General features: G+C 26.8%; 3 protein-coding genes across 3 annotated transcripts; 1 reads left to right on the forward strand and 2 right to left on the reverse strand.

Moving 5' to 3' along the window:
* Positions 1–997: 997 nt before the first annotated feature.
* On the forward strand, positions 998–4,652 carry Phum_PHUM147260 (cutile protein, putative; the record flags this gene model as incomplete). The annotated part of the gene is made up of 4 exons (XM_002424655.1): positions 998–1,043; positions 1,154–1,539; positions 1,740–1,835; positions 4,410–4,652. The coding sequence occupies 4 exons, from the start codon at positions 998–1,000 to the stop codon at positions 4,650–4,652; spliced, it is 771 nt and encodes a 256-aa protein (XP_002424700.1).
* Positions 4,653–7,901: 3,249 nt separating this feature from the next.
* Positions 7,902–11,376, reverse strand: Phum_PHUM147270 (uncharacterized protein; the record flags this gene model as incomplete). The annotated part of the gene is made up of 5 exons (XM_002424656.1): positions 7,902–8,087; positions 8,177–8,290; positions 8,386–10,779; positions 10,883–11,203; positions 11,338–11,376. The coding sequence occupies 5 exons, from the start codon at positions 11,374–11,376 to the stop codon at positions 7,902–7,904; spliced, it is 3,054 nt and encodes a 1,017-aa protein (XP_002424701.1).
* A 799-nt stretch (positions 11,377–12,175) lies between these two features.
* On the reverse strand, positions 12,176–16,206 carry Phum_PHUM147280 (myospheroid protein, putative; the record flags this gene model as incomplete). The annotated part of the gene is made up of 15 exons (XM_002424657.1): positions 12,176–12,187; positions 12,269–12,346; positions 12,412–12,551; positions 12,631–12,780; positions 12,860–12,998; positions 13,072–13,596; positions 13,669–13,797; positions 13,877–14,032; positions 14,149–14,310; positions 14,381–14,479; positions 14,582–14,752; positions 14,823–14,907; positions 15,601–15,829; positions 15,901–16,096; positions 16,180–16,206. The coding sequence occupies 15 exons, from the start codon at positions 16,204–16,206 to the stop codon at positions 12,176–12,178; spliced, it is 2,298 nt and encodes a 765-aa protein (XP_002424702.1).
* Between the last annotated feature and the right edge of the window lie 534 nt (positions 16,207–16,740).

The raw sequence follows: 16,740 nt of genomic DNA on the forward strand, positions 1-16,740 counted from the left end.
TTATTATTATTATGGCGCCGGTTATCAAAATGGCGCTAAAAATAAAAAATCAATCTACGGATTGATAATAATAAATTAAATTTTTCTATATATATTTCGTCGATATAGTTTTGCAACAGAGAGAAAGAAAGAGAGATTTATTATGAAAAAACTCGTCGTTAATTCCACGGTTAATTATTATTATTATCATTATTATTATTATTATTATTAATTACATAATGACAACAAAAAGAAAAAATTTAATTTTCGCGAAACAAAAAAAAAAAATTAAAAATTTATAAATATATAATAAATAAATAAACGTAAAAGATTTTTGACGTGGAAAAAGAAAAGAAAAAAATGCGGAAATAAACAAACAAGAATTTAAATTTTAAAAAAAAAAAAAAAATTTTTTTTACTAATTACGTCACTGATTTCACCAATCATGATTTAAAAACTGACCCGATCAAGTAAGTTATCGTCGTCAATTTACCGGTTACATTAACCGCATTTTTCGAGTTTTTTTTTTTTTTTTAATAATTTTTACGCAAATAAATAAATAAATAAATAAATAATAGATTGTTTGTTTTTGTTGTTGTTTAAATGGAAAATAAAAAAAAAAAAAAAATTGTAATTAAAAATAAAAATAGTTTTTATATTAAAGTTCAAGGCGGCGGACATTTTTATGTGTTTGTGCATACGTGGGAACATAAATAAGTTTTAAAACAAATGAATAATTAGGTCAGGTTTTTTAAATTAAATTTTTATAAATTTATTAAAAATAAAAGAGATTTAAAGGCGGCGTTAATTTGATTGTTTAACGACGCCTTTTGTTTAAACAAATTTATTTTGACGATAATATATAAAATATTTTGGCGCGATCGAAGGTTTTGTTATTACGAAGCACAAAACGTGTAAAAAGCCTGTCAATCATTTTAAAATATCAGAAAAAAAAAAAAAAAATTTTTGCCTTCTTGTTGAACTTTAAAAGTACCGACCGTGACTGTGACAAGACATCATGTTAGTCATGTTGCCCCCTGAAAAAATCGGAGAGAAAAAAAAAAGTACACTTCACCCTGGAATATTTTGCGACTGTTGATTGGTTGTGTGCGATTACAAAGTAAATGTTACGTTAAATGAAAATGTTTTTTTTTTTTACAGTTTTTGGTCGCAGCAGGTTTGCTGTGTCTCGCTTCAGCCGATGTAAGCGAAATTGTAGGAAAAAATCAATACCTTCCCCCGAGTAAAGGATACCACTACGATAGACCTAGCGTACCATTTCCATCTCCAAGGCCGACTCCTTCCTATCAAACTCCATTCCCATCGAGGCCTACCTTTCAAACATCAGTCCCCGTGAGACCGACTTACCAAACTCCAGTATCTCCGGTAAGGCCGACTTACCAACCACCCGCACCTAGCTACATTCCACCCGTGAGCACCGTGAGACCTATTTCGGTATCGAGACCTTTGCCAAGTTCGAACGTAAGACCAGGTCCAAACTTGGGTCCATCTCCATCAGTAAACCAAGGAACATTTGTCGGACCATCCGGTGGCGGAGAGGTAACGTATACAACCATTTTAATTATTATTATTATTATTAAAGGGAAAAACGTCATCATTTTGTACCATTGACCAATTTTAAAGTACTTTGTAGTTTTTAAGTAGTAATAATTTTTTAAAATAAATAAATAAGTTAATAATAAACATTTTGTAAATTACATACAAACATTTTACACATAATTACTTATTTTTTTGTACAGCATGATCATCATCACCACCATGAACCCGGAATGCCTTATGACTTTGCCTACAAGGTAAAGGACGACTTCTATGGAAACGACTACTACAGAAACGAGGTAAGTGTTTGTGAATACGAGAATTTTTTTTTTTTTTAAATCAAGTTCCCACCCATGATGAGAGTAGTTATTATTTATTTATAAAAAAGATTGTCGAAAATTCCAGAATCGGTAGGAATAAAAAAAAAACATTTATAAAAAGTCGCCTCCTGAACAACAACAACAAAAAAAAAATCAACACTTCTTCTTCTTTTTATTCACCTTTGCCTTTCCCTTCCTTGTCAGCCTTTATCACGATTCATCTAAACAAAAAAGTAGTGTGTGTGTGTGTGTGTGTGTGTGTGTGTGTGTGTGCGTGCGCGTACGTATGGCAAGTTTTAAGGTCACGCGTTTAGGTTAATATGAAAGTGAAAAAAAAAAAAAAAATTTTTTTCGCCTTGTGTGTGTGTGTGTGTACACATTTTGTAGTTTGTACTGATTTGTAGTTTGCGTGTGTTCACGGTCATTCAGCAAAATTTTAACGTTTTAATCGTGATCGCTTATTATTATTATTATTATTTTAACACCAGATTTTCTCTCTCTCTCTCTCTCGTGGGCATTAAACTTCTTTTTTATTTTTTGTTAGCCGTGACCTCCTCAAGTTTATTACTATTATTATTCGTTTATTTAATTTATAAATAATTTGCTTATATTTTCAGCAAAGCGTATAATTATCGTTACAAAAAAAAAATTAATTTTAACGAATCTAGTTTTTAATTTTTTTTTTCTGGTAAATTTTTTATTCATCCCTTCTCCCCCTCCCCCCTCCTCGATTACTATTCGTTTAAGGTTTGCGGAGTACCCGTACGAAAATTTCAAAAAAAAAAATTACAAATCAACTCGTCGATATTACTTAATTCCGTCATTTTTTTTTTTTTTAATTATCGTTAAAACTCACGAAAACGAAATTCGTGTTTGTTGTTGTAGTTTCGTTGTTGTTTCCTTGTTTGTCGTTTGTAATAATATTGTAAGCAAATTCTTTATCTATTCGATAATATTTAAAAGAATTACGAAAAAATTCGAAAAGGTTTTTTTCTTATCATCACCGTCGATTTAAAAAAAAACACCCTGAAGTCAAGAAGAACATTTTGCAACCATTGCCCCCCTCCCCCCCTTTTTTTTAACTTTTTCACGCGGGAAAATGTTTTCCTCTCGAATATTACAAATTATTACCTTTCTCTTATAAAAAAAAAGGTCATACAACCATTTAAAAATTTTTTTTCCCCCCCTTTTTTTTTTTTGTAAAAACACGACGTGCACGTCGTTATCTTCATTCTCATTATTATTATTATTATAATTATAATTAGGATTTATAAGTATTAATATAAAATTACCGTAATATATTTTATACAAGTTATAATTTATATAAAAAGAAAAAAAATATTGCATAAAATTTTTTTTTTTTTTGAATATAAAATTAACACTTTTCCATAACTCACCCATCACTCACGTTACGTTTTCCTCAACGTTAACAAAAAAAAAAAAAATTGCATTAAAATTTTTTTTTTTTAAATAAAATTCCACCACGACATTGTATACTTCAAGGTTTTTCTTTTTTTTTTCGTAATGTGGTAAAAATTGGCCTTAATATTAAATTTAATAAATTTTTTTTTTTATGCTGCCAAAAAAGGTCAAAAAAGTGCAAAAAAATAATTTTTTGTTGTTGTTGTGTTTAAAAACAACAACAACAACAACAACCAGAAGTTGATATCACGAATTAATTATAATTTATTATTTAAAATGTTTTTACACATTTACGTAAAGCAAGCGAGAAAAAATTCTTATTATTATTATTATTATTATTAGTACTTGTAATATTTCAATTTTCAACTTTTGACCTCACCGAGTATCAAAGTAGTTATATTATTATTATTATCGATTTTTTTTATTTTAAATGTCAAATTTTTTCGAAGTCAATAAAAAGGGAATTTTTTTTTTTTTTGGTATATTGACGTGTTACGATTAAAAATAAAATAAAAATAAAAAATAAAAAAGAACAAACGGAAAAATATTACCTGTTTGTTGGTTGTCAAATTTTGTTTCGTTGACCAAATGTTTTCGTCGAAAACGGAAGTGAGAGAGAGAGACGAACGATCATATGGATTCAATTAAGAAAATTTACAATTTTTTCTCTCTTTTTTTTTTTATTGCTACCCGTTTGTCCATAAGTACCCGTTTTTTAAACAACTTATAATCAAAACAAACTCGTAAAGAATTAACAAAACAATTTAAACAAACACAAAAACAAATAATAAATAATAAAAACAAATTTTTTTTTTTTTTTAAATTCTCTCACACATTGCAATAACGTAAATGTTAACCTAATAAATGAAATCAATCGATCAGTCAGCGTGGCATAAGAGAAATAAGTGGCAGTAGACTTAAATGACCTTGAAACTATTTAATTCTGTTGTTATTTGTATTTTGGTTCACATTTAAAACCTTTGAAATAAATGATCGCCTTTGGAAATTTTTTTTTTTTTTTTTTATTTCCACGTCTTTGTGCGAACTTTTAAAATTTTTTTAAATGTCTGAATGAAAAACAAACTTTTCCTGGATGATGAGGATTAAAAAAAATTTTTTTTTTGTTTTCAGGCATCGGATGGTGACGTCATAAGAGGAGAATACCGCGTACAATTGCCAGATGGCAGACTTCAAATTGTCAAATACACGGCCGATTGGAAAAACGGTTACAACGCTGAAGTATCGTATCAAGGACAACCGACATATCCAGGTGGTGCTGGAGCTGGTTTGTTTCCATCCGGTTCCGGAAGTGGTCAATTCCCATCGGGTGGTGGCAGTCAATCGCCAAACGCTTACATTCCTCCAAAATTTTAAATTTTAAATTTTTTTTTTTTTTTTTTAAATAAGTGAATGCGGCGATGATCTCCTTGTTGAATAATTCAAAATTTTTATATATAATCAATCTCCATCTTCATATCGACGACAACAACAAAAATATCAGTTAAAAAATTTTTTTGAATATGCCAACAGGAACAAAAATAATAATAATAATAACAATTCCAGATTATTTTTTCTAGAGTTTCTAAAAAAAAAAAATACAACAAAGTTAAACGCGATCGCTATAAAAAAAATTGTATACTCTTTAAAACAAAGACTGTCAAGTTAAACAAACAAAAAAAAAAATTGTTATGTGAGCTAACAACTGCCCCCCCCCCATGTCCCGCTCGTGCATTCTACCTTTTTTTACCTCCAGTATTTTGCTCCTTACACACCCCCTACCAACCCCTAAAACATCTTCTTTTTTATTACTAAAAGAAAAAATTTTTTATTGTTACTGTTTTTTTTTTTCTACCCTTTAATATAATATATGTGTATGTTACAATGATATTAAAAAAAATTAAATGAGGTCAACGTAATTGATACGATAACCGGAAATGATTGATGACGTCATTTACAACTTAATAATAATAATAACAACCTTAAAAAAATTTTGTGCGGATTATTTTTTTTTTCCCCCTTTCCCGAATTTTTTTTTTTTTTATTAAAATCACTCTAATTTTTTTAAAAATTTATTTTGGAAAATTGTAAACGTTAAAATTATTAACGATAATAATAATAATAATAATTATTATTATTATTATTATTATTATTTGTTTTGTTTTCTCCACCGAGAGGAGGAGAAATTAACCTAATTAAAAAATTTGTAATATAATTTACCTGATTAAAACAAATAATAAAAAAAAAATATATATATATATATACATACATTATTAATTTTTATATTATTATTATTATTATTTTAAATAACTTTAATAACTTATTAAAGTCTAATTTTCCATAAATTTATTAATCGATAAATTTTTTTTTTCACCTTTATTTTTTTTTTTTTAAAAAACTTAATGTTGATAACGTGAAATTAAAAAAGAAAAATGTTTTTTTTGTTTTTAAATTTCTACGAGTGTTTGGTTTTCCCTTAATGATGATGATGATAATGATAATGATAATTATTATTATTATAAAAATAAAAAAAAAATTACGAGAGAGGCGACGACTGACCCTGAATGTACGTCATTGGGTTAATGAAAAAAACTTTGTAGATGCCATTTACAAAAAAAAAAAAAAATTTTAAAGACTGTGAGCAAAAAAAATTAAAGCAAAATTTTAAATAAACGTTTTTAACAATAAATAATAATAATAATTATTATTATAATCGTATTGATAACCGTAAAATAAATGAATGAAAATAGATTCGATCGATCAGTCAATCACTCATTCAGTCACTCGAATAAATTTTTTATTTATGAAAATCTTTCAAAAGTTTTTTATAAAATATGAACGTTCGTTTAAATTTTTGATTTTTTCGGAAAAAGGCGGGAAGGAGGGGTTTAGGGGGACGAGCGACGAGGCGGAGGAGGGGAACGATGAGGAGGGGCAGGTATGTAAAAGTAAAAGGATGTAATTAAATTCAAATCAAACGTGTCGTTGGAAGCCGTTATTTTTGGCATTCGACTGTCAAAATAATTCATCAATGATGATGATGATGATAATAATAAATAAATGCGTTTTACGGCATCTCATTGTTATCACATCATCATAAAAAAATATTACATCATCATCATTATTATTATTATTAAACGAATTAAAAATTATAAACCTATCAAAAAAAAATTGCTTGTCATTTTTTTTCTTTATCCTTCACGAATTTAAAAAAAAAAATAAAAAAATAAACTTCCTGTCATTTTTTTATTTACATTCAAAATAATACATTGAAAATTTAAAATATTTAATAATAATTAAAACACCATCATCAATTAATACCTTAAATAGTTAGGTATTTATGTACCCGTTAAAGTATTTGTACAAAAATTATAACGAACTCTTATCAAATGATATCAAAAGTAATTAGGAAAATATTTAAATGATTTTTATTATAATCATTTCGACTTTTCGCATTCCCCCACAAAAATAATAATTATTATTATTATTGACCGTTTTTTGGGCGATTGCCTAACCATTTGAAATTTTTTTTGTTTACGTTTTGTTAACAAAATATAAATGATACCAATGATTAATCACCGAAAAAATAATTTAATAATTCGTCATTTTATTCATTATTAAAATTTAATAATTAATCGTAAAATAAAAAATTTTTTATATATATATCAACTGACAAATTAATCAAAAATAAAAATTAATTAATTATTAATTAAATTTTAATTAATAAATGTTTCCGTCCTTTAAACAGAATAATTGTGAAATGTTTTGTTTTTTTTTATTTTTTTATCTATCCTCAATTTAATTTCCATTAATTATTTTAATAAATTTTTTTTGGTAAATAAAATAATTAAAATTTTTCATTATCGTGTGATAGGTTTTTAATTAACGCCTTCAAAATTTTGATTTAGATTATTTGACATACATAAAAGTGATGCAAGTAGTTGCTTTTTTTTTTTATTCTTATTGCGATGCGTTTTTAAATTTAAAACTTGAAAACTATTCGAAAAACTTTTTCCTTTTTTTTTTTTTTTAATACAATTTGATGTAATTTTTTTTTTAAATGATAAAAAAATTATTATTATTATGCATAATCTGCATCATTTTAACGTTTACGCGATGATTTGAAAAACTAAACCCGGTCACTAAACAAAAATTAGTCGCTATATAAAAATAAAAGAAAATTTGAAAATAATCCCGATTTCTTAATAAAGATGTTAAAATAAAAAAAATTAAAATTAAATATATAAATGTATGCATATATAGATGTATTTATATATATATATATAAAATTTTTTATAGAATCATAAATTTAAATAAATGGTAACGACGATTATAATTATTTTAAAAAAAGTCAAGGTAAAAAGAAAAAAAAAAACGTAAAGAGTGCTAAAGAGTAATTTTAAACGATAAATTAAACAATATAAATTATCATCAAGTCGTGTAATCTATTGGAATTTACAACGGTCAATTGAAAATTATTTGAAAAAAAAAAAAAAAAAAAAAATGGTCTGCTAAATTTTTTTCATTACCCTGCCCTCGAGAAAAAAGAAAAAAAAATTTTTTTCGCTCTACTACTCCTTCTCCTGCTACTACCACTACCACTACTACTACTACTACCACCTCAAACTAGGAATTGAGATTTAATATTCCGATTTGTTTTTCTAATTTCAATTCTCTATTTACGGATAAATTGACGAGACGATTGATTTCGGCCAATGCGAGTTCCGCGTGTAATTTCGTTACGTCATCCTTATCCGTTTTGTATATGTGAAGAAGAGTCCTGTACAAATCTCGGATAACGCCTTCGAGAACCTGAAGAAGCAAAAAAAAAAAAAAAAAGTATGAGATGATTTAAAATCAAGGAAGGAAAGATCGGAAAACGATTTGTGATGATAACTTACCATAAATGAATTTCCCGTAACTCCTTGCAGTAAAAATTCTATGACCATAACAGCCGCTCTTCTAACCGTGTCTGATTTGTCTGTGCTGGCTATGCATTTCGTGCACATGAAAACCTGTTTTTATAATACATATGGAGAAACAATTAATAATTATATCGACTCGTTCGATTAAAATCCTATTTTTTTTTTTTTTTTTTTCAACAACTTACTTCTTGTATCACGCTACTGACGCAATAGCCCATTATTTTTAAAAGTTCTCCGAGATTAGATAGACTAGAAGCTCTCAAAATTTCGTCCGGACTTTTTGTACCGAATAAAAATGTATTGATCAATAAATCCTTGTATTTCGGTCCTACTTCTCCGAGTCCTCGTGTCAACCTCATTAAAACTTCTCCTATTTTCAATTGAACTTCGCTAGAATCTTTTTTGTACACGGTGTATTCCTCACAGAGTATTTCGAATATTTCCCCAGGTTTTTGAACGTATCCCAATGTTTCCAAAGCGTTAATGGCCGATAAATATATGTAAGTGTCCTCGTGTTTCAAATTACACTTCAATACCGAAAAAATATATTCTTTCTTCGATAAAACGTGCGGATTTCTATTTTTAATTAATTTATTAAGCTCGAGTATCGCGTGACCACGTGTGGGAACATCAACGGAACGAATGTCTTCGTATATTTTATTAAATTCGCACTCATCTTCCGTGGGCGCATCCATTTCCACAATGAGTTTCCTATCCTTTTTTTCCCGTTCTTCTTCTTTGGTATTTGATTTTTCTTCATTCCCATTCACGAACACGTTGGTACTTTTCGAATTTTTTTTCCCATTCGTCATTTTCATTTTTTTCCCATCTTTGAACGGTCGAATTTGTGGTTTTTTCGAACCTGAAACGGCTCCGTGAGTGCATATACGATTATATAATATATCGGCCAGGTACTGAACTTGTACATCTTTGCAATTAGTTTTTATTATTTCTAATGGATTCAAAAAACTCTTACACTTGTCCCAACGATCAGAATTAGTTTTTACATTTACCGTCATTATGTCTATAACTGCCAAAGCGACGAAAATATCTTCCACATTTTCCTTTGAAGGATCCTCATCATCGCATTCATCTTTTTTTATCGCGAGCATTTCGTTTTCCCTCACGATGTCTTTGGCTTTTACTTCCAGTAAATTTTTAACAAAATTAAAAACCGTTTCCGGTTTTTCTTGAATCGATTCCATAACTTGCACGTTTTCAGCTAATACTGCTAATAATTTGACGGTTATAATTTTTTTTTGAGCGACTTTAACTAAAAAAACTAACAATTCATCAACGCTTAAAAAATCATGATTCAAATCACATGGCATGTCAATTTTAGAATCATAAAAATTTGTTAAAGCAGATAAAAGTAATGTAAATAAATTTGTCAATAAACTTCTCGACACGTCAGATCGACTACTTAATAAGTCTAAAATGTAATCGCCAGCAGCTTCGAATTCTAATTGTATTTCTAAACCTGAAACACTATTCGATATTTCTTCATTTTGAATTTTACCAACTTGAATGCCTCCCATGGGTCCAAATTGAAATTCCAAATCTCTGTTCATTTCGAGCATGTCTTTGTGAGGTTCTCCAAAAATAAGAGAATCATAAATTGCTTTTAATTTTGTTAAATCTTTTTCAGAATTCAAAAATTCAATTAATAAATCTTGTATAGCAGATTTATGATGGTAAGCACTTTTCGATATTTTCATATATAATTTGTACATAATTTTAATTATTCTGGTCAATATTGACATAGGAACTGATGATTCAGTTACTCCAGGAGAAAAACATTTTGTTAAATACTCGATACATCTAGATGATGAATCCTCACTGACTAATGTTCCGCTAAAATTTTCTGAAACCGGTTTGGAACATATGATAAACATTTCAAATAGTCTGTCAAAAATGTATTTGTTTGCTATGTCTGCATTGTGCTGATAAATATTTTTTATACAATATTTTGCAACCGGAATACAATATGCACCAGTAGTGCCTAATAACGATATTATTTGAGGACCGACAGTAGAATAATATTTTTCTTCAGAATAATTATCGTGAACAGTTGATATCAACTTTGCTAAAATTTCCACTTTTTTCCAATTAATATTATCCGATGTAGATTCGCACATAGCCCTCATAACAAGAAAAACTCCACCGGAACTAACTAAATATTCTGTTAATTTTTTTGATACAGCATTTCTTAGCCATGGTGGTGGAAGAATCACTTCATCGTTTTCAATGCTTTTCGTAGGAGATAATAATATTAGCAACTCTTTTATAACTAAAGGTTTGTAAATATTATCAACTAATTTATGATACATAACTGTAAAATCATTTCTGTCTTTTAATAAGCGCTCATACCATTTTTCGGTCATAACAAATGTTTTACTCGTTTCACTGTTGTTCTCCGGTAATGAATTTTCCATCGGTTTTTTTAATTTTCCAGCATAGTTAACTTGAAGTAAAGCAGACATTAGATCTCCCAAATGTCCAAGAATTAAAGCTCTTAAACATGGAGTTGAAAGTATGTGAATAAGTGACCTGACTACTTCTGTCATCAATTCATAAGACTGCAATATAAAATTTCAAATAATATATAAATATTAGAAAAAAAATTTTTAAATCTCGTGTGCTTATGAAAAATTTAAAAGCTGAATGAAACACATATTTTACCTCTATTAAAGACAATTCCTCGAGATTTAGCAAACGAAGTTGAAATGTTTTATTTTTTAAAGGAGTATTTACACCTTTAAGTAAAAAAGGAGTTAATCCTAAAGAAAATACCATCTGTAGTAAAATTTTAATTTTTTGTTGTTGTTGAATACTTAATAAATTAGAAGGTGAGTCGTAATTACAATATTCTGAAAGTTTCTTTAATGCATGCAAACTTATTAAAACAAATTTGCATGTGATTTTATTAGTATTTTCCAGTTGAGGGTGAAGTTCATTTATATCTGCCAAAACTTCAATGGCTTCTTCTACATTTTTTTTTAACTGATACAAACACTTGTCTTTGCATTCTGAAACTACATATGTTATATTAAATGATATTTATTATCATACTTATTATAAGTAACATTAAACATAAAAAATAAATAATTATTACCTATTGATTCAGGAATTTGAACTAATAAATTAATGACATCGTGGTATTTTGGCAAATTCATATTTAATTTGCTAAAATAACCTTACTCAAACATGTGAAACGTTTTAAAAATTTAGATAAAAAAAAAAAACAAATTTGATCAATTATCATATGTAAAGCATAGGGTTGTAATGAAAAATAATCAATTCAAAAAAGAAATTAAAAAATGTAAGCATGTGTATTTAACCAAAAAGAAGTAAAAAGTAAAAAAAATTTTAATTAAGAATTAAAATAATTTTCGTCAAATCACAACAAAATACTTTAAACAATTTTAATAAAACGAATCCATTTAAAGTAATGTCAGAAATTAATTCTATATAATTTTAAAATTTTTCTCTATGTGTTCTGCAAAGTCATAGAGATGAATAAATTTTTACTTTGTAATGTTTGTAACGGTCAGTTTCAAACTTAAAGGAAATTTTTTTGTGGATTGAGTAGTGAAAGAAGATATTTTTTTGTGTTTTTAAACTTTTACAATTAAAAAAAAAAGACATGATGTAAGTTTATTAATATTTTTTAAATACTTAAATCGTAATAAGCACTTTATTTCATTAATTTTGTAAGTTCATTAACCCTTCTTGACTGTTCTATACAAAAATTTTTTTACAACTCTAATTTATTAGAAAATTTTTATTAGAAAATATTTAATTTTTTATTGTAAAATTAATAATAACGTGTAATAACACGTGTTTAATTATAAAAATGTATATTGAAGATAATAAACCCTCACAACTTAGTTGAAATATGTTTATTAATGGCTTCCAATTAATACTAGGTTTCACAAATTTTGATTATGAATTGCAAATTATAAAATTCCACAATTAATCACTGGACTGAAAAAAATGTACAAATTAGTTATAAAAAAATACGTTTTAAAAAATAAAAAATATATTGTGAAACAATAATAACATTACCTGGGCCTGTAATTTCAAACCTCTGTATGTTGGATTTTCATATCTTTTGGTTGGTGTTTTAAACAATGGATTTTCACCCTATAAAAATTTTATCATTAGTTAAAACTTTGTTTTATTAATGTCATTATTCTTATAAAACTTACTTTTCCCCATTGTGCCAAATGCTTTTCTCTTTCAAATTTTTCATATTCTCTTTTATCATAGAAATCTATGACTATTTTCCATATAATTAAGCATAAGAGACCTAAAATAATTGTACCACCCATGGTGCCTGCTATCACAGCTAAAACATTAACAAAAAAAATATAAAGTATTACTGGCAAAGAAATGAGTTATTGATATTTATTAATTGTATTTATTACCTATTAAATTGACTTTTTTTGAGCATATAATTTTTTTATCAGTCCATATTATTATGTCATTATTTTCTTTCAAATCATAGATATAAACAAACGCACAACCTAAATTATTTAAACTTGTACATAATTTTTCTGTTGCATTTTTTTGAAATTCTAAAAAAAAATTTTTTTAAATTAATTAACAGTTCTGGAATAAAATTTATTAAAAATAATCGTTATAAATATTTGTAACCTTCTAAGTCTTCCACAATATTAATTTTTAATTGATATTTTTTTAAACAAATACTACAATTATGTTTTGTTAAAGGTCCAGTGGCTAATGTTAAACATTCAACACAATCATTGTACCTATCGCATTGTTCGGCGCAAGTCTAAAAAATTAAAATTGCATTATCTGAAAAATTTTATACTTTTTTAAACGTGACTTACCTTATTTATACTAACCATACAGTTTTGACAGTATTTTCCAGAATATCTATGGTCATCTGTATCAGTACCATTATGACAGTGGCATTTCCCACACACACAATTCCCTTTACCGGAACACACCAAATCGTTTTCATCGCTCATGCATTCTTTTTCATCTAAAGAACATTCACATTTTTTTCCAGACCATCCTTTATTACATGCACATTTACCACATTTGCATGTACCGTGACCCGAACATAATGATTCATCAACTCTTTCACAAGAGAAATTATCACACTCGCAAAATTTTCCACTTATTTTTTCATTTGGATCGTTTCTAGTAAAGCATTCGCACACTCCACACTTACAAATTCCTCTTCCGGAACAAATTTCATTTGTCTGGCTGTTTGTTTTGCAACTGGTTGTATCGTTTGCATATAACATTCGCCCGTCATTATCGCTACATTCGCATTTTTCTCCTATTTTTCCCGAATTGCATAAGCATTGTCCACATGTGAGATTACCAGACAAAGAGCAAAGAGGAGAATTTATTTCGGTACCCTTTAAAACACGAAGTTTATTATCATTATATTTATTATTATTATTATATTTTTTATAAATAAATTGCCTTACTGCGTGATCAGTATTTGAGCATTCACAGTTACATATGCTTCCCAAATGTATCGTTAATGTTTCATTTATTCCTTCTGCTTTTATTGTAATATCTTGAGTTGGATGATTTTTATCAAAACAATCTAAAATCTAATTTTTTCTTTCAAATTAAAAATTAATTCAAAATTAAACAATATCAAAAAAAAAATAATAATAATTTAATAATAACCGTTAAATGAATTTTAAAATAAATAATTTCACTTCCTTTAACATTTGTACACTTGTTTGAATTTTTCCATTTTTCTTTTTCTGAACATCTTGACGAATAACTAACATTAACTGAACCTTCTGAATTATCAAATAGTTGAATCGTGGTCGAGATTTTCTAAAAAATATTAAAAGTTTATTTTAGAAACTTGTACATAAATATGAAATTGTTGTTTTGCTTTTGTTGCAAACAAACAACGTGGGAAAAGTGCGAAAAAAATTTTTATGACCTACTTCGTATTGGGCTTTAATGAGATCAGCAATATTTTCACCAGAATCTAATAAACCAATTGATGCTCCTCTTATTTCTTGAGACAATGAATTATATTCGTGTCTTATTTTATTCGCCACCGCAAATATAATATTCATATTGTTTTCAGAGGCTTGAAAATTTATCTACTGATAAAATTTTATTTAATAAAATCTTATTTTTATTTAATAAAATTTAAAAAAAAAAAAAATATACCTGCGAAACCGAGGGATAATCGTATACCAAAGAATGAGTATAATCGCCATTTTCATTCAAGTGACATTTTTCATCGTGAGGCTCTACAATTCCACCCAACTGTCAAAAAAAAATTAATCAATTTTATTCATTTATTTAATTTTGGCTTTCATCGAATTAATTTATTTTAAATTTCTTTTTTTTTTTTGTTAGAACCATTACCTTACCATCTCCAGCCAAATGAAAAGGTGCATCAGTCGACACCACTATTATGTGTCTAGCTTTTTCTCTCCAATTTAATTGTTCTCGACAAACCATTGATTGCATCAACCCATCGAATACACCCTCCGGTGTATCTATGTTTCCAGACATTTGTGCTTTGTCAACTTCGACCTAAGTTGATTAATTATAAATCGTAAGTACCGTTTAATTATTATATTTAAATCGTACGAAAATAACATACCGCAAATTTACCAGTTTCTTCAGTGAGTGACATATGATTTTTATACGAATAAGGGGATCTACATTTTGGGCACGGACGTTGCAAACTAAAATTAAAAAAAAAAAATTAGGTTAAATTATCATAAACGTCATCCATTTTATAAATATTTTATTTTTTACCTTAATTAAATTCAATTGAATCCTTGAACTTTTTTCCATAACGTAATTTTTTTAGTCAAAGTAAAAATTAAAAATAATTATTTATAAAATATTACAAACTCATCCCAATATTAAATAATATAATATAATAGGACGTTTATTATTATTATTATCAATAACTGCACCATCACGGTTATGCATTTGATAAACTTGCCGCGTTATAAAAATAATATAATTAACCATTATTATAATTATTATTAAATTTAAAAAATTTTTGGGTTTGGGCTTTTGTAAAATTCAATAACCTCATTATGAATTGTCAATTATAAATTAAAAAAATAATTCAATTCGTCTTTTTGACAACATTTATTTTTATTGTCATAGCATTAATTATATATAATAATAAAAAAAAAAAATTTTCTTTTTAAAATGAAAATGGTGAACAATGGTGGAAAAAAGTTCAAGGACGTATAACGCGACATGCAATCTAAGGTACGATTACGTAATAAAAATAATGACAATCGATTGTTTTAATTATCAGATATTAAATTTAATATCGCGAATGAAACCGATAATAATATCTCTTTAAAAAGCAAAATTGTTTGATTACAAAAAAATAGTCATAGAGTAAATAAACTTACTGAGATGGGAGCGTACTGGTGTAGGGTAATGTTACTTTATCAACAAAACTACCGAAACCCAATTGAAAATTGCTTGTTAAATTTTTCATTGTTTCCGTTAATTTATTACCAAGTTTCGATAGATTTTTTTTATATTTGTACATCGAACTTGAAAAATCCATTAAATAATATAAATCCACCGGATAATCTTCTGCTTTTTTAAATTCAATATCAATCGTTATTTCTTCACCTGAAATTTACCCAAAAATTTTTTTAACTTTCAAATTGTATAAATTTAAAATTTAAATTTTATATTTTTACCTATTCTAAGATTGGCTGATATTTCTTGCGGTCGTATTTGTATCGAATTTCCCTTTTTACCGGTTTTCATAGGTTTACTCGATATGACTTTTATTCTCGATATCGGATCTTCCACGAATAATTTTTCGCATATGTTAAAAATTTTCTCATCGGGAAAACAACCCGAAAGTTTCGATATTTCCGTTTCGTTTTTTATCTAGAAAAATCAAAAAATCCTAAAATTTTTATTTGTAAAAAAAAAAAAAAAATTAATGAGGATTTTTAATAACCTTAGAACACCAAGCACAAAAATTTGTTTGTATGCATTCACTGCAACTTCTTTTACTTTCACAATTTAAATTATCTGAATAACAATAAATAAATAATAATTTAATATAAATCGTGAATAAAATAATTTTACAATTCATTTTTTTTTTCAATTTATTCTCTAATATAACTATTTAATCGAAAATAAACATTTCTTATTGTAATAATAATAATAATAATAATTGTTGAAATAAAATTTGTGGTTAAAATATTTTTTTTTTATTTTATTATCGCAAGATGAATTTCCGGTTTTTCGAACTTTTGGTTTTATTTATAGATTTAAAACGACAGATATTAATTGTTTTAATATAAATACATACTTTTTTATGTGTGCGTGTATGTGTGTGTGTGTGTGTGCGTGTGTGTATGTAAAACGTCGTAAATGCTAAAATGATTAATTTAAAAATTTTTATAATTTATCGTACGTTATAATTCGCATTAGTAATTTTTTTATACTTTAGGTCATAAATGGTTCGTTTATTGAATTGTAGTTTGTTTTTGTATACGACGTTGAGAAATCAATGAAGTAAAAAA

The sequence above is a fragment of the Pediculus humanus genome, genomic scaffold (assembly GCF_000006295.1).
Source record: "Pediculus humanus corporis 1103172107488 genomic scaffold, whole genome shotgun sequence".
Lineage (NCBI taxonomy): Eukaryota > Metazoa > Arthropoda > Insecta > Psocodea > Pediculidae > Pediculus > Pediculus humanus.